Below are 25,961 nucleotides of genomic sequence, written 5' to 3'. Positions count from 1 at the left end.
CAAAAAAGTTTATCTGTCTTTTCTCCTTACAGATGCCAATGGACATGCTGTGTATTTAGATTGTAGTTTCCATCAGTATTTGCTTTTGATCTTGTAATTATGGACATTTCTTTTTTCAGGCAGTTTATTCTGACGAATGGAAACAGGGAAAGAATCCTCTGAACAGGCTGTGCCATACTTGTCACCTTGTGAAGCCACTTCGGTCTAAGCATTGTCATGTTACTAACCGCTGTGTGAGGTGCTTTGACCATTACTGCCCTTACATCTATAATGACGTAGGCTACAGAAACAGGTACAGTGATCTTCATTTCAATTATATTTTTGAAATATATATGTCATTTAAGCTTAAAATATATGCTTGGTTATTCCGTTATTTTGGATTCCTTTTATTTAAAAAATAGATTTGAATATAAGAACAGGACAATATTGCTGTCCTCTACCTACCCTCCGCCCGCTCAGTCATCTGTTCCCTAATCCATATTTATTCCTCTCTACCTTCCATCTCGTTTCCCTTTTTTAATTGACAATTTTCTTTTGATGTTCCTAGGTTTCTAGGTTCCACAAAGTTAGCCAGAGCCACTGCTGCTCCAGGATCTTTTCCCAAGATTGAAAATCAGCACCAACCCACTAACACTACCCCAAACAATCCACTGCTCATGATGGCTAGTGCCACCGGACAGTTGGCAGCCTTGCCCATCTCTCACCCCAAACACAATCTTCTCTGGAAATTCAGACTTTATTCTCACAACTCAAGATCTACTCATGAGAATTCCATAGAGAGCAGACATTAAGATAGGGTGGTGGCGACGATGTGAACAAAAAAATATAGATAACCTTCTGATGGATAACCAATCAAAAATAAACATTTGATTCAAGATGCAAGCTTTGGTCCTTGGTCGTGATGCTCTTTCATGTGGTTAACGTGTCTGAAATGTTAAATTCTCTTTCATTTTACAATCAAGTAACAATCTAGCCACGAATTTTGGCGGAATTCTCAATAAGAGTAAGTTCAACTTACTAATTGACCTACACTCAAAACAGTTCAGAAACCCTTTGTAATTTGTTTTGTATATGTTTATTTTTGGATATAATTGGCCGTCAATGATTTGGTAAATTAGAGAGAATGGCTTATTTTTGGATGAGCACAGACATAATGGGCAATGTTACCCTTTTCTATGATGTAAAGTTTCTACGGGTAGAATTTTCCATTCCCTTAGGTAATGTGGGAAACATCAAGAGACTTGGGAAAATGTTATGAAAATGATAAAATCACAAACTCAACACTGAGAAAATAATTTTCTGATTTTCAACTTAAATGGCAAGTTTAGAATTTTGCTAATAAATAGCAACTACCTCTTTTCCGTGCATATGCATCTTATTAATAGCCCAACTCACCTCATTTCTATACAACTTCCAATTCCAATTTCCTGAGAATCTAGACAGCACTAATTTCCGATATGAAAGTCAGAGCACTTACTTGGCAGCAGCAGCTCACTGCTTGCCTTTCTGCACCTTTTTCCAACTCTATCTTTATCACATCCCTACACGGTAGAACCAGGAGAAGTGGTGAGCTTTTTCCAGTGATTGAGTAAGAAGTGCAGAGAACAGAAAGGATTATGTGTTAGGAGGATGACGTAGAGAAAAACTTTTGATATGAGATATGATGCATGGAATAACAAGCATTGTTGTCCATGAGCTTTGATATGAGACAACTTGCATAGCAGAAGTAGAGTGAGAGGTGGCCCTGTGAGTGTGAGGTAACAAAGAAAAGATAGTGGCACTTATCCTTTCAGAGTACTGAAGATCATTAAGATTCTTCCTGGGACACTGCACTGACCAAAGCTAATGTTTGGGTCCAAGCTGGCCATGTCTAGTGGCATAGCCTCCTTTGCTAGTTAACAAGATACTTCTCTTCACCATCTCATCCATGAGCACCTTGAGCTCTGTCAGTGAACCAAGGACTTGCTAACTCACTTTTCTCAGCTATCTCCTCAGAAATAATAGTGAAGGGTGGTTCCCGGTTTGCAGTGTCTGAAACTGGTGTTTAAACATGGTACCAGTGGCATAAATGTTGCAAAGTCCCACCAGTGGGAGCATTTTCTCCTCTCCCTCTGCACAACTCCACAAGTCAGAGTCTGGATCACATTAATATGATGAATATTAGACAATTGTATGAGAAAAGTGGTCATCAGCCATGGTGGACTGACAGCCATGAATCTCACATTTAAAAAATTCCATTACCAAAATAAAATGGAAAAATGAAGTCCTACAATTCTATTATTATAATTTATTTTGAATCTTAAATTTAAGATGTACTAAAAGACAGCAGTGCAAATTTTCACTCAAACACTTTGTGCCAATCATCTCCAACACTGTGGATAGTTCTCTTCTCCATATTCCAAAAATAATTGGATGCAATGAAAAAGAACAAATATTGACAAGTATGATACCAGAATTGACTGGGAAGATTTATTTAATAGCTGATCTGATTGTGGCCTCAACTCTAGTTTCCTGCCTCCTCTTTTACTCACTGATTAGTCAGCTAATTCAGTTTTAAAAAAATTCAATTACCCTGACAGTACTGTTCCCTGAAAACTGGAATTCCACAGATCCATGACCACAGTGTCAGCTGGTTCTAGTCTCCTGGGCAAGTGGAAACATGCTTTCAGCATCTATCCTGTCAAATCCTTTATTATATTGTGTATTTCAATCCAACCATCTCCCATTCTTCGAAACTCCAGTGGATACTAACCCAACTTGTCTAAATTCTCTCATTAGATAACTCACAGAAATCAATCGTGTAAATCTTCTCTGATCTATTTCTAATGCAATTATACCCTTTCCTGAGTAAAGAGAACAAAATTGCACACAGAGTCTGTTTGTGATCTAATCAATACCCCGAACAATTGTAGCAATTCTTTCCTTCTCTGATATTCCATTCACCTTGCACTAAACAACAGCATTCCTTTCACCTTCCTAACCGTTAGTTGTACTTACATACTAACATTTTTTGAGTAGTGTACTGGTGAGGTCAGAACCTCTTAGCCTCAGAATTCTGTAATCTTCTCCATTTAAATAATATGCTGCTTTTCTATTGTCCCCGAAGGAAAATTCACATTTTGCCTGCAAATCTATCAAATTCAGCAACCATATATTCAATCTCTTCATCCACAGATTGTGTATAGTTGAGGCCTCTGCACTGATGCTTTTGGCACTCCACTGTCACACCTTTACACACCATAAACTTATGCATAATCTCTGTTTCCTGTTAGCCAACCAATCCCCTAATCACACAAATACGTCACCACCTATACCATGAGTTCTTATTTTCAGTCGTAATTTTTGACCTAACATCTTGTTTCTGGAAATCCAAGTGTACCACATTTACAGGTTTCCCTTTATCAATGGTGCTTGGTACTTCTTAAAGACCTGTAATAAATTAGTCAAACACTATTTCCCTTTCATAATCTCATACTGATTCTGGCCAATTGTGTTCAGATTCTCATTCAACCATTCCACCACACTCCTGGTTTGTACCTTGTAGATGATGGACAGGCTTTGGGCAGTCAGGAGGTGAGTTACTCCACGCAGTATTGCTACCCACTGACCGGCTCTTGTAGCCACTGCATTTATGTGGTGAGTCCAGTTGAGTTTCAGATCAATGATAACTCCCAGGATGTTGATAATACGGGATTCAGTGATGATAACACCATTGAATGTCAAGGGGTGGTGATTAGATTGCCTCTTGTTGGTGATGGTCATAGATATGTATATTGTCCAGATCTTGTTGCTTTTGGACACAGACAGCTTCAGTGTTTAAGGAGTCACAAATGGTGTTGAACATTGTGCAATCATTGGTGAATATTCCCACTTCTGACCTTCTGATAGAGGGAAGGTCATTGATGAAGCAACTGAAGATGATTAGGTCTGGGACATTACTCTGAGGAACCCCTGCAGAGATGTCCTGGGGCTGATTTAGTTAAGTTAAAAATATTAGTCTTGGACTAACTCATCTCCTATTTAAATGGCCCCTTTTGGCCCTTCAACCTGGCTCCACCATCTCAGCTACATGCCTCAGAATTATTCCCATACCCCTTAATTCCTTTAGTACGTAAATGTCTATTGTCCTTTATGTTAAATGGGAGATCTCACAGAGCTGAAATATTAAGATTGAATGTATATAAATGGAGAGCATTGATTGATTAAGACTTGTCATGAGGACAAATGAGAAACTGGCGTTGGAAAGAAATTCATGCTGTTTCAGTTTTGTTGGAACAGGTATACATGATATATGTGTGTAAAATTCATATTCTGAATATTATGGTTGTTATTTATGGTTATTTTTACAGGGTTTACTTTTTGGGCTTCTTAGCCACAATGTGCCTTAATAGTGTGTTGGGAGTCTACTTTGCTTGGGACTGGTTTAATGAGATGGGTCGTAGCATTTTCATTGGAATCGGCTTCATTTTCCTGTCTGTTATTGCATTCGCTTCAGCAATAATGACCTGCATATATGTATGTACTGTTCTTATCTTTCAGATTACAATTTTTAGTGCTAACTATTAGAAGATCTCTCATATATTCATTCTTTCTCCTTTTGAAATGGTATCATATCAGAGCATAATCAGGCCATCATTGATCTTTTCCAGACACATTCCAGCAGGAATCATTAGATTTAGGTTCTATATTCTTCACAAATTGAATGGCATATTTCAGAAATAATTGCAGGAGCTCAGCATAGATGCAACATTTTGCAAACAGGCATGAAGAACGACCCCCAGAAGGAGATTTGACCTTAAACAATCCAATGCTAATTGTAGAGAGAGCTATTAGAGAAGTCTGAGAAAATATTCTTCAATTTGGAGAAGTTTTTTGTTTTATTGGGACAATCCCAAGTTGAGAGCAAAGATGCAAAGCTGCAAAATAATTACTTCTTCTTTATTAGATTAATGGACTAGTAATCCAGAGCACCATGCTAATGTTCTGTGAATTTGAATTTGAATTTGAATAACACCATGACAGATGAGGAAATTTTGAATTTGATTTTAAAACTCTGGATTAAAAGCTAACCTGTTGATTGTGGTTTAAAAAAAATCTGATTCACTAAATTCCTTTTGGGGGAGAAAATCTGCCATTCTTACCTGATCTGGCTTACTTGTAACTCCAGACCCACAGCAATCTGGTTGGCTCCTTTGGGCAATTAGGAATGGATAATAAATGCTGACAAATGCTGGCCCAGCCAACAGTGCCAGCTTTCCGTGAATGACTAAAAAAGATTAACCATAGGTGACAGCATTTTGTTAAAGCTGTGTGACCCCACAATTAAGAGTAATTAAGATTTTGCAAGTGCCGTCACACTGAGTTGTTAAGATGAATAACATTGAGGCATTTTAGAAAAAGCAAAATAAGTACATAATAGAGAAAAGAGTAACAAAAATGCTGATAGGATTGGATAAAGTAGGGTGGGAAGAGGCTTATGTGGAGCACAAATGCCAGCATAGACCAAACTGAATGCTCTGTCACTGTGCTGTAAATTTTATGTAGTAAGTTTAATTTTTGAAATAAATTGAGTTCTATTAAAGTCATGAGATGATTTTTGAAGATACCAATTTAAAACAATGTTCACATTGTGATATTTTATTCTTGATTTAATTGTCCAGAATCTACATTAATCATTACTAATAAATCTTATTTATGGTTGTAGCAGATAGGATGTGTCAATATGATAAGTACAACTTGTGTATTATTACTTCGACAATAATTGTGGTGCGTTTTCAATTACAGAATCAATGTACTTTTTCTACTGTAGTCCTTGTTCTAGAAATGCTATTTAATTGTATCCTAAGAAAATTTAATTGTAGTTTGTAAAGTTAAATTACAAGCAGTAACCTGTATAGTTAAATGTATTGGATAAATTTAATGTTAGTTTTGTTGCCCTCTAGTGTATCACTTTGGCTAAACCTATTAAACTCATCAGCGTCTCATATTGACTCATATTCTAATAACCAGAGAGTTGTTGAACCAGTATAAAATGGACTTACATGTCAGCACCATGTGGAATCCCCAGTGCAAATGATTCCATGGTAACTGCCCAGGAAGCTGAATTTTCCAAAGGAAAATTACAGTGCATCTGGAAAGTCCATTAAAATTGTTCAATTTGGACTGTTCCAACTCACTTGGACTTAACAGTTACCCAGGAAATAATTGTGGATTAAAACTCTACTGTCACTCCTGGGTAAGTATAAATTTGAACTCCCAGCATATTACTGAGACACGCCCCTCAACTACATGACTTCTGATCCTTACCTCTCCCAGAATCTTAAGAAAAACCCTCTAGAATCATCCTCAACATGATTCCACCCTCAAGCTAATTGTGATAGGCTCAACATCTGTTCCCCCATTTATGTGACCTTGCAAGACCCAATACTCACTCCACCTCGCGCCTGACCCCCTGAAACCCACAAACTCTCCTAGATGTTTAACCTGAGATCCCTCACCCCAACCACTGAACCTAACTACACACTCTCACCCAAACCAACAACTCCGCCCACCTGCTGGGCTTGACCCTCCACTCCACTCCACTCCTCACCCACTTGGACCTAATTACCCTCTGTTCTCACTCACCTATCTCGCACCTTACCATCCTACCCTCTGGAAACATACCCACTTTTGCCACCTGGCACCTCACTTAACCAATTTCTGGCAAAATTCAACTCAGGCTTTCCGACCCTGATTGGAATAATCGGGCCTTATGTTTTACTAACTTACAGGTCTGTTTGGTCTATCTGATGCGCATACATCCAATGACTGTTTAATTGTTAGGATCATATCATCTCTAAATTCATTTCAGAATACACTTGTTACTGGGTGTGATCTAATTTGACTGTGTTATTTCTATAACAGCCTCAGAAAAGACTATTTTGGTACAAAATGGGAAAAGAAAACTTGGTATATTGATACAAAACTTGAATTAATACTCGATTACTTTGTAAGAATACTAAGGCTTTCTAAAAACATCAAGAATTATTTTGTACTGAACTTAATAATGATGAGTTTTATTTTTACAGTTCTACACAGCTACAGTTAACATAACAATAAATGAACACATGAACCAGAAGAGATACAGTCACCTTTCTGATGAAAAAGGGCACTTCCGTAACCTCTTCAACAGGGGCATTAAACTGAACTTGATGGAGTTCTTTCACCTTATTGACCCACAGAAGGAGCATGAACTAAACACACTGAATCAGCTGTGTACCATCTGATTAGTGTGGAATCTGTACCACTGGATCAGATTTTCTTTCATCAAAGTGGAAGCACAAATATCATTTTTACTTTTAAAAAGTCATCCTGATAATTTCTACTGTTACAGGAAAAATATAAAGATGTATTACTGTTATACAACAAACCTGCTACTTTTTGAAGAGAATCAAGGATTAAGATAGGGAGAACCATTGTGGGTCTAGGTGCTTCTCCTATTTCTGGGCGCTTTAATTTTAACTTCGTTCTCCCACCTTTAACCCTCCCTCTCTCATCCCTCAGAATTGGGAACACGGGTCAAAATATTTCCCCTCTGCATGTCCACTCAGGCTCTTTTTTGATTTTTAGGGAAATATACTTTTTCACTAACTCATGTATTGCAGTCACATAGTAACAGCACCATCTGTGTTTGAATAGAAATAAAATATTGGGGATGCTGGAAATCTAAAATAAAAAGCAAAATTGCTGGAGAAACTCAGCAGGTCCAGTGGCATCTGTGAATGTCACATGTTAAAAATTAGAAGATCTTAACTAGACAGTTAACTTTTTTTTCCCACTGTATTTTAAGACTTAAATTTAAGAATTGACTTATGGTTTGTTACAATAGTAATTAATACACTCCTACCACAAATGGGAATTCCAGAACAAACACAGCCTTAAGCTTAAATTCCACATTACTTTGCAAAGAATGCGGCCTCAGTGATTTTCAGTTTTCACGGTTACTAGTTAGATGAGGTTTTTTTGGTCAGGCTTAAAACTGTTCACGCTCATTTCCAGATTCTCTGTCCTTACATACATCTCCTTTATAGCCTGCCTCCCTCCTTCTGCCCATTCCCTTTGAGAATGTCTCTGTCTCTGTTCCCGCTCCCCTAACACATTCCTAACTTTTTCTCCCCCACGTTGCGGCCTCCTCTCTTTCCCCTCTTGCAGCTTTTCTCTCTATAACCCCTTTGCAACCTCGCACTCTCTTCTGCCTTACAAACTCCTCTCGCTCTCCCCCTCTTGCATCCTCTGTCTCTTGCTCTTTCCCTCCACCCTTCCACCACATTGCTTCTCTGTCTCTCTTCAATTGCCTCAATGCCACCACATATTTTTTCGTTGTTTATCTAAATCATAGGCTGGTCCTGTTCCACATTTGCTGGTGATAGGTTCACTACCCTACCTAAGAGCAAAGAACACAAGAGAAAACCAACCTCTAATTGGAGCTATAGCATCTCAAGGATTCCATCCAGACAACTTACAGTATGCCCCTGTGACTGAAAATTTCCAGAAATATTCTGAATTTGTCCTTGATTTCTGTGTTTTCTGAACATTGCTATGTAGCCAATGAACCTGGCTGCCCCTAGAGCCCCCTTTCCAATGTCCTGGATACATGTAGTGTCAATCTGCTGCTATTACTGTACTAACTATGCATTTGCACCTGGCCTTCACCTGAATAGCACTGACAATGCGGACCAGATAAAAGTTGAGTGTGTTGCACAGCAATGTTAATTCTCATCTCCTACTTGAAGTATTCTGCTGATAAAATTTAGGACTTAAGTAAGGCCCTCTGCTTAAATCATTCAGTGGGACTGCACGGTTTCCCTTCCTGGTATGTCTTGATTAAGATTTTGCCCATTACGCAGCTGTCTACTGTTTTCACAATTCAAGGAAACAAAACTAATCCTATCAAATGGAACGTTATGAAATTCCTTAGGGTTAAGCATAAGAGATTCCCAAAGGTATTTTTTTGCAAATATGATGTGCCCAATCAAGTGTTGTAAGGTTTTATTCTATATTATTATAACAATTACAATACTCTGCTGCACTGTTGATGTAAGTGGTGTCTTTCACAGTAGAATTTTAACCCTTCTTTAGAGAAAGAATGCACTTAGGCAAAAATTTCTGTACAATTTATGCAAAAATGCTCTACAACTGACTCTATCTATGCATTGAATATAGCTGTGTTCCAATGCTGCTTCATGACATCCACATGCATCGGTAAAGGGCTAAAATATCCAAAACAAAGCTTATTGTGATGTGATTTGAATCAGAGAAGTTTTTTTTAATATTATGAAAATATTGGTCAACCCTTTCACAATTGAATTTACAAATGTTTACATGGATAGAAATGTGATTACATTTTCAAAATGTAAGAACTATTTAGCCTCTTTAAAGGTGAACTCATACACATGGAATACTTGTTGATAGATTTCACTATTTGAACAAAATATTTGTACAAGTCAACTTAATAAGCAAAGTTATGAAGCGTCTAAACAAAAATGTATTGTAACTTATTTTTCTAAAGCGTGTAATTCTAGTGGGGCTGTTGTGAGGCTAAGATGATTGTGTATTTTTTCCTATTTGAGATTAAATAATCCATCATAATGATCTCCATTTAGCAACTTTTGATCATTGTTAAATTATTTTAAAATTCATTTCAAAGTTGTAAACAGCAGAAATTCAGCTTTCAATTTCTTTTTGATTGTGTCAGTTGTATATGTATCATTAGATTTCACCAATATCAGAGAGAAAATTTGGCATTTAGGTGGGATACAGGCTAATTCTCTACCAATAAGCCCTTCATATTTGATGCCCTTATTGTATTTAATGCCCTTGTCAGCTATGTACTTATTATTTCCTCTGATGTGAAATAACCTAATTGAAAACAGAATATAAACATGACAGTACTTTGCATTGAATTAAAAAGTTGGCAAATCATATTTGAATGTAGCATTCAACCTTGAGAACATAACCCAGATACCACTTAGACTCGAGTCCCAAAAGAGTTCCAACTTAATGTTAGAGACATTAGAGCAAGATCTTCCTGCAGGACTGGAAAAGAAACATAAGTATGTAACAACCCAACCTTGAAGCATTGTGAGGTATCTAAACCTACTAACCCTGTCACACTGCATTAACTGCTAATATATACTATATTAAAGTTCACATTAACTGTGCCTTATAAACTTTTACAACTTCTGTGTGTAAGAACAGGGAGGAGATTTGGTGCAGTTTCCACTACATTTCTTCTGTTTTAGAAAAAAGCACAAAGATGATCAAAAGTGTATTTTCTCAATGGTTATAGTATAAATGATTTAAATGTTAAATACAGTAAATAGAACATGTTTTGAAGAACAGCATCATTTAGTAAACATTTTCTTTGTGAAGTTATCCATAACCCACTTCAGATTTTTGTTTATACATTTTGGTCTATTTATATCAATGTATATCACATATTATGATGCTGGATTTGGAATGCAAAGATCCATCTTGCTGAATTATATCTTTTCACTTAATGCCTTAATAAATTATGACTTTAGCATTAAAACTTTGAAAATATGATCTATTCCTTAGTAGTTTTGATCAAAATTAACATTGTTTAAAATATTTGTGGCTCTTGTCATTTTATTCATAAAATGCTGAAACTGGCATTGAAAATCATGAGACTAAATTTTGTAGGAGAGAGAGGACAGCATAATTATCTGGAGTGAACCTAGTTCCATTTAGCCAGCTCTCACCATTTTAATTTTTCAGGCAGGTCCCTATTGTGGCTCAGGTTAGCATCCTATACTGCTGATGTATGGCATACTAATTTACAGGTCCATATGCCTGTTTCCCATGCACAGGCAAACTACAAAATTTAGTCCAGAGTTTTGCAGTTTTAACAGTATTGATAATTTATTAAAAAAAATACTCTGTGTGGCAAGATGTCACTAGTTAACGGTGAGATGCCAATTGATGGGGATTCATGCCTACTAATGTCTCAACTCACTTCATTAGTGTGCAGATTCCCATCTTTAACAAACAATCACAACAGGAAAACTCAACAGGGAAAACACAGCTTAAACCGCGCAGATTCAGCTCACTACCTGTTCCAAACAACGACTGTGTTACCTGAAACCAAACCACAAACCCAGACATGGTCAGGAGGCATTAACCAATTGTACTTCTCCTCTGTGGACATTGGCATCCAGCATCTGCCCATCTTCACAATCATTCTGGCACTGAGTGCGATATCAACTTACATTGAAAGGCTGCAGTGAGAATACTTTGCGCACAGGGACAGGTACCTAGCTTGCAGGCCCATCTGTGCTGCATCACAAGGCTGTTCACTTGCTTTCTTAGTGCTTGCTCACATTATCCCTGTCTTGCCAAGCCAGTTAGCACAGTTAAACAAGCAGGCAGCTTGCCTTACCACTAAGTAGTCCTCAGTCTAATGGCATACATCTTGCAGTATTGCAGTATGCTCTGTCAGTCTTACACCTAGTCCATGTGCCAAATGCACTGCATGTGCAGCAAGCAGACAGCAATGCCTCAAAGTCTGTGGGGAGTAGTCCCCATTGAAGTCCATGGAGATATCTGTCATTCAGTGGGTTCTGGCACAGTAACTCAAATACAGTCTCCCTTACCAGCTAGGTGTCCAGTTTGAGGACAGTTTCACTTAGGGGAACCATGCCTCTGAAGTCCAGGGAATGACTCATGATCAATCCACTGGCTCCAAATCAACACGTCCAATGGATAGGGATAAGATCATTAGGGAGAGGTACAGGCATCAGTCCAGGTTTTTGGACACACTTTGCCTTGGAATACTCAGTCATATCAGGCAAGAGAGTGAGCCATCATTAGTCCATCATGTCACTCTGCAGAAAATAAGGAGATTGAATAAGAGGATTGAGTTGAGGAAATTGTTGCCTTTTCTACTGCACTGAACCGCAGCAGTTCAATCTTCCTGCAAGGGGCTGGGGAATTTTCTGGTTTCAAGAGGGACACAATAAATGACCATACCAGACATGGTTACCTCATATTTGGGAGCTCACTGGAACGGTCAGGCTGAGTCTGGAACAGGAGCCCTCATTGTCATCTTCCATCCTACTGGATATCATATTGATGAAGAAAATGATTGTGAGCACACTTGGAGAGACTTGACTTGTGAGGAAGAGGGCTGCAGCATGCTCCATTCATAAGGATTTTAAAGAAAAAGAACATTGGTCACTGGTGAATGAAATGACAGGACACAGGAAAGCAGGCTGCTTACTAATCATCCTTCAACCTTGATCTTCTCCGATTCTCACATCTTCCTGACATAACTATGATAAGGATAACTTGGTGACATCTACATTCTTGCACACAGAGGGAGCCAAACACCAGAGATGCTCTGTGAGGAAGCTAAAAGGCATTACCAAGCCGCAGGAGCCTAAACCTCCATCCATTGAATATTGTGTGTATCCATAAATTGATGCTGGGTAATGAAAGAGCCCATTCAGCCCCTGAAAGAGATTCACAATCATATGCATGAAATATAACATCCGGAAACATTTTGCAAAGGTTGATATTTACAAACAAAAATTACTCACCCATGAAATCAATGTGCCCTCAGGAAGGTTTTTCTTTCACTTTAGTGGGGTGACCTCATGGGGCTAATGTCCGAGCCAGATATACCCAAGGTCTTCTTGCAAAACACAAGCTGACCACCCTCAGTTTGAACTTCCAGGAGTTGGAAGTGGGGTGAGGGGGATTGCTGCAGGGTGGAGGTGGAGGTGTCAGCCACCTCTGTATTGTCTTCAGTGGAAACTATGGTTCCAGAGCACCTGGACTGGGATCCAAGTTCCCCATACCTATGTTGCCCTGCCTTCATCTTGAGGACCTATGGTGAGGCAAAGGTGTACTGGTGTGTGCATCTCTCTCGCTGCCTTGTGGTTGCTTGGGCATTGCAGCCACATGCTTTGCTGCACTGATGCGGATCCTCAACAATACAGACCATTCTATCTCAAATGCCTGCCTGATGCTCATCCCTCTGCAGTTGGATGAAGTCCCTGATTCCTTACACCACAGGATCATCTCTTGCCTGGAGTTGAACAGGTGCCTGGTCTCCAGCAATCCTCCAAGTGCCTGTAGCCTGGGACATTTCTTCCTTGGTCAGCTGAAGAGCTGTTGTAATGAAGTGCTCATCTGATTGTGCTTCTAAACTCTGTATTTCAATTGTTTCCCTTGAGGTATCAGTGTTTGCTCTGGTGGGAAGTCAAGGAAGCAGCCTTGCTGATTCTTCCTCTGAGACCTTGGAACCTCCATCCTCAGAGATGCATCGTCCGGAACCGGGTGTTTCTCCACTGATGTCATTGGTAGATAAAAGAGAGAGAAAGTGTCACAGCTTGCAGTTAGAAGTAGTGTGTAATTATTGAGTGTCACAGCAGGGAAGATGGGAGAGTGGCAGTGGAATGAAGAATGGTACTTAATCGTTTGATGGAACATGGATGTCTCAGCATCCCTGCAGGAAAAGTCCATGTCTTCTCTTGTGGCACCAGGATTCCTTCCTCATAGTGAATGAGGACACAGATTTTGGGCACTCCCTCCACCCTGCAAGCTGCAACCTGTTATGGGCTATCTTCTTCTGTAATGAGAAAATGAGCAGGAATGAAAACTACAGTGGGTGGCATGACCCGTAGTGCTGGTGCATGTGGGGGTAAGGTGATGAGCTGTACCTCAGGACTGAGGAGGCAGCACAGAGGGCTTGCAGGGCTAATGGTGTGGGAGACTGAGTGAGGAGCACAAGTGAGGGAAAGATCAAAGTATTGTTACAGCAAAGATGCAGGCAATTCAGCCCATCATGCCTACAATGTCTCTTCAAATAAGCATCATTACCATCTTCAAAATCTCCTGTCCTTTCATCATATCCCTACACAGTATTTCTATCCAAAAAGTTAGCAAATTCCCCCTTGATGGTTCCAATTAAATCTGTCTCCACCACATTTCCAGGTAATGTTGCAATACTGAGCTGAGCCTTGGTAGGAGCTGCATACAGTGGCAGGGAAAAGTGTGAAATTACCCTGAAAGAACAGGAAGGTTCACTGACTTTCTTTCTGCATTGTTGGCATTTCCTCCACATCTTAAAAATGGCACTAACCCGGATGGCATCCTCAGATGAGGCTAGCCGTCTAAACCTACAGTCTCATCTGACTGTCCTCTGGGAAGAGGACATCTCTTCATTGCATCACATCTTCCATCAGAATCTCCATGTCCTTGTTGGAAAATCACAATGCCATATTCCCCTTCTCTGTGCAAATGGCCTTGACCAAGGAGGGCAGCACGGGAATGCCAATGCTCATCCGTGTGCTCAGTGCTGTTCTAAAGATAACTCAGATGCAAAGGATGTTGGTCTTTTGGTGGATTTGCAAGGAATGGCAAATTGTTCACAAGGTTGTGTAGTAAGATGGATGTAGAGACACTATTGGGCTTTGATAGGTAATTAACATGGCAAGATTGGTAAGATGGATGAGAAAATTTGCTTGACCTCGCTGCAAAAGACACACAAAAACACTTGTTTAAGCTCAGACTCAACCAAAAATATGTAAAATTCAACCCAATGCTCTAACTGAGGATGTGCCAATGTGTTAGAAACATTCATTATAACTTCCTTACTTGAGTAACCCATGTAGCTATGTAAAGAGCCAAGATTCTACTTTTTTTAAAAACTACATACCTTCTCAACATATCCTGATACTTTCAACAATTTGCACACACATACCCCAGCTTTCTCTGTTCCTGAGATCATGAGCTGGGTTCATATTATCCAATGAAGTCATGCCTACACCCTTCACTGTTACCATGTCAGGAGATGTAAGGTGTACATAATCAGGCAGTCAAGGTGTCTGGAAGTCTGAGTGATACTTCTCCAATACGCATGCTTTGGGCCGGTTGTAACCGATTCCTCTTGAACCTTTGTAATTTCTTTGAACATTGTTTCCAATGTTCTCTGTAGCTGATAGCTGCTGGTTGGTATTTAATTTAGTTTGGTCAATTTTCTGTCAGACCCAAGTTCTCCGGCTGGGTCAATTTAGAATGTCCAAATTTAGGCCCACCCTGCACTAGTTTTGGTTCAGCAAGTGAAACCTCATGACAAGTTCTTGATGGACAGAAGAAGCAGGAAAATGCATGGAAGAGGGAAATGTTCCAACTACTAGCAGAGTATAAGCACAAGGCGAAAGCCAAGACTAAGATGCAGGCATTGATTTGACATTGCAACTACCAGAAACATTTGAAATATTGGGAGACCATAACATGATGACGGCAGAATTGGAGAAAGAGATTCATAAGCTGTGGGTGCTGCTTCTGTATCTTCCACATACGTAGATTCTTTAAGGGCTTACGTGAACTATTGTGTGCATTGGTAGCTACCATCTGGTCTAACAGGAAGAGTCTTATAGGCTAAGCAAGATGTGGCTCTATGCATCTCTGCAATCATTTATGGGTTACAAGAACAAGTTGTGCGTTACTACAAAAGACTGTTGGGAGTACCTAGTCTCCCACAAAATTCTAATTTATTCTACACCCTACCATTCTTCATGGCATCATCATAGAGGGTGATGCTCACAGGGGGTGGTGCTTACTGCACTCAGTCAAGTATTAACCCTTTGAAATCGTTCCAGATCCATATTCACACCAGCAGAGAACTAACACTTGCCATGTTTCAAACATTATATATTTAATAAACACAAATTCTACCTATTACAGTTCCCGTTTCTATGCCATCATGCCTGCAAGAGACAAAATGTTCTATATTTAAACTTTATTCCATATTCAGATTTGGCCCATTACTGTTTAAACTTCTTCCACCTAGCTGTATGTATAAATTGGAATATATATTACTCTCCTTCAAAATATATAAATTACAATTCAGATTATGAAAATTTATTGGACAGGAAGGTGAACCAAAAGCAGTGTCATAGCGTCGTAGAGTCATAGAAATGTACAGCATGGAAACAGACCCTTCGGTCCAACCTATCCATGCCGACCAGATATCCCAACCCAATCTAGTCACACCTGCCAGCACCCGGCCCATATCCCTCCAAACCCTTCCTAGTCATATACGCATCCAAATGCCTCTTAAATGTTGCAATTGTACCAGCCTCCACCACTTCCTCTGGCAGCTCATTCCATAAATGTACTACTCTCTGTGTGAAAAAGTTTCCCCTTAGGTCTCTTTTATATCTTTCCCCTCTCACCCTAAACCTATGCCCTCTAGTTCTGGACTCTCCGACCCCAGGGAAAAGACTTTGTCTATTTATCCTATCCATGCCCCTCATAATTTTGTAAACCTCTATAAGGTCACCCCTCAACCTCCGACACTCCAGGGAAAACAGCCCAGCCTGTTCAACCTCTCCCTATAGCTCAAATCCTCCAACTCTGGCAACATCCTTGTAAATCTTTTCTGAACCCTTTCAAGTTATCTAAGCTGTTCTTCATTTCAATGAGAAATCAAAAGGAATAGCTGATCTCAAGCATTTCCCTCAATACAAATCATGAAATCATATAATTATACAGTCCATCAGATTTGCACTAAATCTCCTGTTAAAGCTGATCTTTCCCTGTGCTATAATGTGTTGAGCTTCCAAATGGCTTGTTTTTCCAATCCCTTTTAAGTAAATCAAAGCTTTTGTTTTGTTTTCTGACTTCAGTACATATCTAAGAAAGACGGTTTATAGCAGCTCTAAATTTTATTTATAACTAAGAATTCCAAATCAATTCATTTTGAAACACTGACCAAATTACAAGACATTTTTTATTCATCATGAGGTGTGAGCATTGATGACTGAGCCAACGTTTATTGCTCATTCCAAGATGATTTTGAGAAGGTGATGGTCAGCTGCCTTTTTCAACTGTTGCAGGTAACCCACAACATGTTTGGAAGGAAATTCCATGCTTTTGACCCAGTAAAATCAAAAAAATGATCAATGATCACCAAGTCAGAATGTGATTGGCTTGGAGAGGAACTTGCAGATGGTAGTGTTCCCATATATTTGCTATCCTTACTTGCTAGGTGATAGTGGTCATGGATTCAGAATGTGCTGTTTCACTAATAAATTTCGGCAGAGCATCTTGTAGATGGTAAATTCTGCTGCATCTGAGCTTCAGTGGCGAAGGGAGCAAATGCTTGTGGATGTAGTGCCAATAAGATGACTGCTTTTTCCCGTATGGTGTCAAGCTTCTTAATTGTTGTTGGAGCTGCAGTCATCCAGGCAAGTGGAAACTATTCCATTTCACTCCTGACCTATATCTTCTAGATGCTAGACTGGCTTTGGAGTCAGGAGTTGGGGAATTAGGAGTGGAGTTAGTCATGTCAGGATTCCTAACTCTGACTTACTCTTGCAACCACAGTATTTACGTGTTTAGTGCACTGCAGTTTCTGATTAATGGTAACCCCAGATGTTGATAACTGCAGGTTCAGAGATGGTAGTGGCATTGAAAGCCAAGGGGTGAAGGCTAGATTATCTTTTGTTGGAAATTATCATTATCTAGCACTAGTGTAACATGAATGTTACTTGCCATTTATCAGCCCAAGCCTAGACATTGTCCAGATCTTGCTGTTTTTGAATATGGATTACTGCAATAACTGAAGATTGCAAATGGTACTAAATGTTGTACAATCATTAGTGAACATCCCCTTTACTGACCTTATGATTGAGGAAAAGACTTCTTCTAAGTAGTGTGGCTTCCTCCTGGTAAGAAGTAGATGACTTGACCTACCCTTGAAGTGCCACAGTGTTTACAGTTCATCCTTCAGCACACCAATTCTCAGCTGAAGCTGCTTGAACTTTAAACATTTAATACAGATGGAATCCAGCAGCTCCTACATGCTGCAGTCTTGACGTATCACCTGTCTTGCCATCATAAATTAGTTTTAATTAATAATTTCATTAACTTATTGATATATTTAAGTTACCTATTTATATTTTCTTGTCTTTTCCATTGTATACTATGTAAAAACTTAAGAAAAGAAAATACCTCAATTACTTATCAGACACTCAGCAAACAGCTAGCTCCTTTCTCACTACCTATTTTTTGTCATCTGCAATCTTGGTGAAAGTACATTTAGTTCTGTTATTGAAATCATTAACATATATTGTCAAAAGGGTACAGCAATTATCATGGGAGATTTTAAATTACACATAGACTGGAAAATTCATTTGGGAAAAAGTAGTCTAAATGAAGAATTCATTGAATATTTCAGTAAAGTTTCTTGGAGCAGCATGTCATGGTACCAATGGCAGGATATTAAAACTGATTTTAACCAATGAGATAGGATTAATTACTGACCTCATATTGAAAGCATCCATGGCTAGTAATGACCATAACAATTGCATTCTACATAAGTTTAAGGGAGAGAAATTTAGATCTAAAAATATTATTTTGAATTTAAACAAGGACATTAATGAGGGCATGAAAGCTGTGCTAGCAAAAGTATACTGGTAATTCATAAGGGATAGGTCAATACAGATGCAACCACAAACATTTAAGGAGATGTCGCAGAAGACACAAATAATGTATTCCAACAAATAGGAAAAATTTGGAATTCACTAAAAAAGTCAAAGATAATATCAAACTCCAGGAAAAGACATATAATTGTGCATATACAATCGACATATCAAAAGATTAGTTAGAATATTTTAAAAGGCAAAGAATTACTATGAGATTATTAAGAAGGGAAAAATTAGAGTATGGGAGAAAGTTTGCCAAAAATATAAATATAGAGAGAAAACTTTCCTCCAAGACTTAAAAGAAAGAATTAAGAAAATACATGTTGGTCCTACACAAAATCATAAATTACTAAGGAATTAGTAACAGAGGATAGAGATGGCAGATGAATTGAACAGTTAGTTTGCATCAGTCTTCTCCATCAAGCATATCATTGAAATCATAGAATCCCTACAGTGTGGAAACAGACCCTTCAGCCCAACAAGCCCATACCGACCCTCCAAACAGTAACCCACCTAGGCCAATTCCCCGACCCTATTACTCTACATTTACCCCTGACTAATGCACCTAACCTACACATCTCTGAACATTATGGGCAATTTCGCATGCCAGTTCACTAAACTACACATCTTAGGATTGTGGGAGGAAACTGGAGCACCCAGAGGAAACCCACACAGACACGAGGAGATTGTGCAAACTCCACACAGACAGTCACCCAAGGCTGGAATCAAAACCAGGTCCCTGGCACTGTGAGACAGCAGTGCTAACCACTGAGCCACTGTATCCAATGCATATAAGGAGTATATGGAAATAACTATAAATTTGGAACTGAAAGGAAGAAAAGAATTAAAGAAAGTTACAATTCCCAGTAGTATTGAGTAAATTGTTGAAAATGCATATTGACAAGTCCCCAAGCCTAGATAAGTTTCATCCTTGAGTTTTAAAAAAAGGAGCTGGTGAGATAGTTGATGCATTGGTTTTAATTTTCTAAAACTCTTTAGATTCAGAGAGGCTTCACTGGATTACAAAATAGCTAAATAAACTTCTTTATTAAAAAGGGAGGGAGAGAGACAGAAAGCAGGAAACTTCAGAACTGTTAGCTTAACATCGGCCATGGGGACAATGATAACAAGGTATTTGGCTATGTTCAAGGTTATTGGGCAAGGCCAATATGTTTTGTCAAAAGGAAATCATGTTTAGCTAATTTATTGGAATTCTTTAAAGAAGTAACTTGTGCTGTAGATGAAGGGGAACCATTGGATGTATTGTACTTAGTTTTCCAAAAGGCATTTGATAAGATGCCACTTTAAAGTCTAGTGCAAAAAATAAAATCTCATGGTGTAGGAGATAACATATTGGCATAGATATAAGATTGGCTTGCTAACAGGAAGTAGAGAGTAGGAATTAATGGGTCTTTTTCAGGCTGACAAAATGTCATAAATGGTGGACCACAAGGATTCGTGCTGGAACCTCAACCCTTTACAATTTATATAAATGGTTTGGATGAAGGAACTAAAGGTATGGTAGCTAAATTTGCTATTGACACAAAGATAGATAGGAAACTGAATCATGAAGAAGATATAAGGAGCCTAAAAAGGGATATAGAATGGTTAAGTACGTGGGGAAATATTTGACAAATGGAGTACAATGTGCGAAAGTATGAACTTGTCCATTTTGGTAGAAAGAATAAAAAAGCATATCATCTAAATGGTGAGAGGTGTAGAGAGATCTGCATGAATCATAGTATGCAAATACCATAGTATACCTTAGTATGCAAGCACAGCAAGTATTCAAAAAAGCTAACAAGTGCTATGTTTTATTGTGAGCAGAATTGAATGCAAGAGTAGCAAGGTTATACTCAGGTAAACAGGGCACTGGGGAGACTGCATTTGGTGTACTGTTTACAGTACTAATTAATGTACTCACAGAAGGATTTTAATGCATTGATAGCAGTTGAAAGAAGATTTTACTGAACTAATTCATGGAATAAGCAGCTTGCCTTATGAGGAAAGGCTAAACAGGTTCAACCCGTATCTTCTCGAGTTCAGAACAATCAGAGGTAACTTATTTGAAACATGTAAGATCCTGATGGGACTTGACCAGGTGGATGTTGAAAGGACATTTTCCTCTCATGAATCCTGGAGTTCAATCCAGACAAATGTGAGGTGATGCATTTAGGCAAGTCTAATTTTGGAGCAAATTATACAATGAATGGAAGAGCCTTGGGAAATGTTGATGGGCAGAGAGATCGGGGAGTGAAGGTCCATTGTACCCTGAAGGTGGCTGCACAGGTGTGGTCAAGAAGGCATATAGTATGCTTGCCTTCATTGGACGGTATTGAGTATAAGAGCTGGCAAGTCATGTTAAAATTGTGCAAGACATTGGTTCAGCTGCATTTAGAATACTGTGTACAGTTCTGGTCGCTACATTACCAAAAGGATGTGGACGCTTTGGAGAGGGTGCAGAGAAGGTTTACGAGGCTGATGCCTGGTATGGAAGGTGCTAGCTATGAAGAGAGGTTGAGTAGGTTAGGTTTGTTTTTACTAGAAAAAAGGAGATTGAGGGGGACCTGATTGAGGTTTACAAAATCATGAAGTGTATAGACAGGATGGATAGAGACAAGCTTTTTCCCATGGTGAAGGTTTCAATAACGAGGTCATGCTTTCAAGGTGACAGTTGAACAGTTTAAGGGGGCAATACTTCACACAGAGGATGGTGGGCATCTGGAACGTGTTGCCAGCAGAGGTGGTAGAGGCAGGCATGGTAGATTCATTTAAGATGCATCTAGACAGATGCATGAGTAGGTGGGGAGCAGGTACTTAGGAATTGGGCAACAGGTTTAGACAGTAGATTTGAATCGGCTCAGGCTTGGAGGGCCAAAGGGCCTGTTCAAGGGCTGTAAATTTTCTTTGCTCTTTGTTGTTTGTTAACCCTCGAGAATCTCGAACTAGGGATTACAGTTTAAAAATAGATTAGATTAGATTAGATTAGATTACAGTGTGGAAACAGGCCCTTCGGCCCAACAAGTCCACACCGACCCACCGAAGCGAAACCCACCCATACCCCTACATTTACCCCTTACCTAACACTACGGGCAATTTAGTATGGCCAATTCACCTGACCCTGCGCATCTTTGGACTGTGGGAGGAAACCGGAGCACCCGGAGGAAACCCACGCAGACACGGGGAGAACGTGCAAACTCCACACAGTCAGTCGCCTGAGGCGGGAATTGAACCTGGGTCTCTGGCGCTGTGAGGCAGCAGTGCTAACCACTGTGCCACCGTGCCGCCCAAGAAATACTCATGAAGAAACATTTTTTTTCTCTTAGAGACTTGTGAGTCTTTGAAATTCCCTTCCATGAAAGGCACTGGATACAGAATCTTTGAATATTTTTAAGGCACAGATGAATAGATTCTTAATTACAAAAGGAATGCAAGATTATTGGGGATATGCGGGACTACAGAGTTGAGGTTAAAATTAGATCAGCCATGATTTTATTGAATGGTGGACAAGGCTCAAAGGACCAAGTGAATTACACATGTTCCTTGTTCATTTGTTCACAAATTGTGACCTCAGCACTGATCCCTGAAGCATTCCAGTAGTTAAAGGTTGCCATCCTGAAAAAAAGCCCCTTTATTCGACTCATTGTCTTCAAATAGTTGGACTATCTTCTATCCACGCTAATATATTATCTGCAATACCATGGGCTCTCATCCTATTAGCCAGAACGTTATTAAAAGCCTTTTGGAAATTCTGCACAAAAGATGGATCTGGCCATGTCCCACAGCAGTAGTAGGACCACATCATATCACCTGTCCCTCATGGAAATGAGTATTTTGAAAAACACCTTTGACCACAGATCCATTAAGGAGTGGTCAGCAAATGCCTTCCTCAAGGCCTTATGGGAAAAGGAGACAGTTTTTGCTGTCTGATGGTTCCTTGAGCAGACTGTTAAAGTCATTTGGCAGAATGCCTCATCACCACAGCTGAACTCAGCTGGCATCCATGTGGAAATGATCCATCTTTGAGTTCTAGATATGGTAGGTGACTGCTGCAGCACAAACTTTGAAAATTGTCCAAACTTGTGCCATGAACCACAACATCAAGAGTACCTTACATTAGATGACCATTCTTATTTACAATGTTGAGGGAGTGCACTTCCACAAGTCCAGTTTCTATCTGAACTTTGTGATAAGTACCACCTGCTTTTAGTGCATGGCCCCATCCCTCTAAACCATACTCCCAATGTTTTCAGGTAATCTAATCTGATAGTGAAGGTGATAAAGGCATGATCGATCATTTGTCAAAGAGCATGGTCTCAGTCACGCCTTAATTTACCTGAGCTCTCAAGGCGAGTTGGAACTGACTGTAAATGCACCGAGAGCAAATCTAAGTAAAAGATAGTAACATTGGCAAAGTACAGGCAGGTTTTGCACTGCAGACCTCTGGTGCCTGGGATTATCACCTCTACAAGGCCACCTCCTTCCTGATGGATTTAGCAAAAGAATTTATGTAATGCACAAAGAGAAGCCAACCATTGCTTGAAACTGCAGTACTAATGTTTCTACAAAGTTGTTGTATTCAGATGTAAATTCTCTCCCCAAATCTCACTTTAGATAGCACATCTATGATGCAGGTGAGCAAAATTCTGTCAAAGGTCTGCTTCTAATCCAGCTGATGTTTCAGGTGTCCGGTCCCCTGTCCTACCCATAGGCAATCATATTCCCCAGTAATGTGAGGTTTTCAGAGGTCTTTCCTGCCAGGTATGGTGTAAGTCCAGTCAGCGTTAATTGTCAACTCCAGAGCAGACTTGATCCGGTAGGCAATAATCTTGACAGTCCACATTCAGCAGTGTTATTGGTTGCCAATTTCTAATTTCTTCATTCTTGCACTTCCAAGTGTAGGTATGAGTGATACTGTCCTTCCTCATGGATTACACCTAGTGTCAACCAGAAGCATACTCACAAACGCCACCAGCAGGTCCTGGCTGATCCAATACAACTCTGCTGATAAGCTAGCCATTCTGTGTGATTTACTGTTCCCTGAGGACTTGAGGGCCTTTGTAAGCTGATAGACAGTTAGTGGTTTAACCTACTCTTTAATGTATGCCACCTAAGATCTCCATGATAGAGGACAGGAACGTGGGAGGCCTCCTGTCTATTAGCTTATTGTCATACAATCTGACATAAAATGATTTGTTAATTCCTCAAAATGTACGATTGAGATAATGTTACTGAGCCACCATCATCTTTCAAACTGCTAATCACAAGAGGTTTTTTTTCTGTCTGCCTCCTGGAAGAACACAAGTATGTCTCCTTCTGCTGCATGGAATGAACCCTTGACCAGACATTTTCCTTGAAAGCCCTCAAAGCAAAAGGTGAGGTTTGCCTTTTCAATTCTTGAAAATCCTTTGGCCGTACCCCTCCTAACCTTCACCCAAAGTCTACAGCAGGAGTTAGTCTGTAAACCTTTCTGGAGGATTGCACCCTCCCCCTCTTCCCTCACCTTCTGAACACTTTTGAGAAAGAAAATCTTCTTGATATCCTTTTTGACTGTTTCCCTCTAGTGTGTTGGACACTAGGAAATGGGTTTCGTCATCCTTCCTACACATTGTGAATTGCCTGGGGTTCGAACCCTCCTGGCTCTACTCCCCGAATCGAATTCACTTTCTGCTCAACTGTCAGCTCCAGCTGCAATACAGCTCTTTTAGGAGAGCCAGACAATTTTAACTTGCGAAGGCAGTTACAATTTTGGGCCCTGCACCGCACGAAGTAGGACTAGTGCAGGCAGCGTAATTGAAGAACTTTATTTACACCTCTCCAACATAGAGGGCAATGTAACATCATTCTCCGCTATTACAATATATTTTCAGGGCCCCACTACTCATATGTCAGCCAATCAACAGTGTGGTTAGGCGATGGCTACATGACAACATCATTCAAATAAGCAGGCATCATGATGTCGGCTGCTATCTGCATTATAAACAACTGGCGTGGGGTAATCGTGTCTGAATTATATATTAGGTGCAGTTTATATCTTCATTATGTCGTTGCTTTATCTTTTTAGTAGCTAACTTTCAACAGAGAAAAAACATTGATTATAACCATTTAATTAAGCATTTCTGTGTCGGTATTGTTGAATGCTAATGAGGCAGAAACAGACCTCGAGAAATCCTGGTCGGGCATTTCGACCCTCGGGGATGTGGTCGGGTGAGTGGGATTTGCTTGCGTTTCCCACCTGCTCCTTTGTATTTGGAAAGTGAAGGCGAATATTTCTCCCACATTTCGCGAGCTTTCAAGAACTGTATTTGCAAGGATTAATGCTTTCTCGGGCTAAATCTTCAAAGCACTTTGGGGAGCTGTGTCCTTTGGTGATTGGCAGTTGAACTTTTACCTCACTCAGGCTAGAGAAAGCGTTTATTCGCTTGAATAAGTGAGACTAAGAAAAACGCTCGTGATAGGTTCTCTAGGATAAGATTATCGCCACTGAATGTTTAGAAGACAAACGGGACAGCTCGGCTGGAATGTGCTAAAGCTACAAACTCGGCAAGTTGTAAATCTGGAATTTGAAAATCAGGTATTCTCTTCCGCTCATTGCAAAATAGTACAATCCAAACCAGTGGTGGGAGCTACGTACTGTTAACGTGACGCTTTGGAACCCAAAACTTCAACTAAAAAATGATCTGAAGCGAATAATGTTCAATGTTGGTGGGAGATACAGTATTACAAGACCTGCCAGAAGTCTGGATGAATTGGATTCAGTTCAGAGTATCATTGTTCACAGGTAAGCATAATAAAGAGTAACATCTAATAGAAATGATTTATGCCGGAGACTAAACCGGTATCAGTTTTCCACGATTTTCTAAAACATCATTTGAAGGTTACGTCACGACGGAGTAGGTTTTGGGGTAAAATAAATCTAACAATGTAGTTACGTTAGCCTTAAATATTAAATTGCCGATCAATTCATTTCCAAGAACATTTGCTTAATGGATTTTACGTTTCTGAAATTCCCTAGAAATCTATTGAACGTGCCCTTAGGAAAAACCACGCTGGGGGCAATACAACAAACTGCAGTTGATAAATTTCACGTGTCTTGGAGATTTCTTTTAAATTCCGCAATAAACCAAAATATATCCCGCTCTGCAGAAATATGACAGCTTACTTAATTGAGATCAGTTCTGCTTTAGTTTAATATTCTGATGTCAAATGCAATACAGTGTGTGCCTGGAGCACAAATGCAATGTAAGCGAAATTACACAAAACGCAGTGGGTGATAAGTCTGTTTTTCTTTAAGTAACAGGTCGTACTGCTTTGTTGTAGTGATCTTTTACTGCCAACTCTCAAGTCAATCCAATTGTGTGTCAACAATAATGTCTCTGTCTAACAGCCCAAGGAGGAAGTTGGGCTACATTTATGAATCTGAACTGAACAAATTTAAGAATCTGAAATCCCAAATTTGCCTGTCCT

General features: G+C 39.5%; 2 protein-coding genes and 1 long non-coding RNA gene across 3 annotated transcripts in view; 2 read left to right on the top strand and 1 right to left on the bottom strand.

The window, feature by feature from the left end:
• Positions 1-10,868, top strand: part of LOC122539397 (palmitoyltransferase Hip14-like) — a 79,714-nt gene extending 68,846 nt beyond the window's left edge. The window contains exons 8-10 of the mRNA XM_043674189.2: positions 120-292; positions 4,350-4,515; positions 7,068-10,868. Coding sequence (XP_043530124.1) covers positions 120-292; positions 4,350-4,515; positions 7,068-7,265 — 537 coding nt within the window. The 3' untranslated portion in view covers positions 7,266-10,868. The remainder of the gene's footprint in view (positions 1-119; positions 293-4,349; positions 4,516-7,067) is intronic.
• The window catches only part of LOC148139924 (uncharacterized), a 200,257-nt gene that overhangs the window by 163,069 nt on the left and 11,227 nt on the right, over positions 1-25,961 (bottom strand). The window lies entirely within an intron of this gene.
• intu (inturned planar cell polarity protein) overlaps positions 24,489-25,961 on the top strand; it is a 118,040-nt gene continuing 116,567 nt past the window's right edge. The window contains exon 1 of the mRNA XM_043674187.2: positions 24,489-25,275. Coding sequence (XP_043530122.1) covers positions 25,187-25,275 — 89 coding nt within the window. The 5' untranslated portion in view covers positions 24,489-25,186. The remainder of the gene's footprint in view (positions 25,276-25,961) is intronic.

This window comes from Chiloscyllium plagiosum, unplaced genomic scaffold (genome assembly GCF_037043375.1).
Source record: "Chiloscyllium plagiosum isolate Xiang-an unplaced genomic scaffold, Cpla_swu_hap1 HiC_scaffold_36, whole genome shotgun sequence".
Taxonomy (NCBI): Eukaryota; Metazoa; Chordata; class Chondrichthyes; order Orectolobiformes; family Hemiscylliidae; genus Chiloscyllium; species Chiloscyllium plagiosum.
This window is presented reverse-complemented; position numbering and strand designations above follow the sequence as displayed.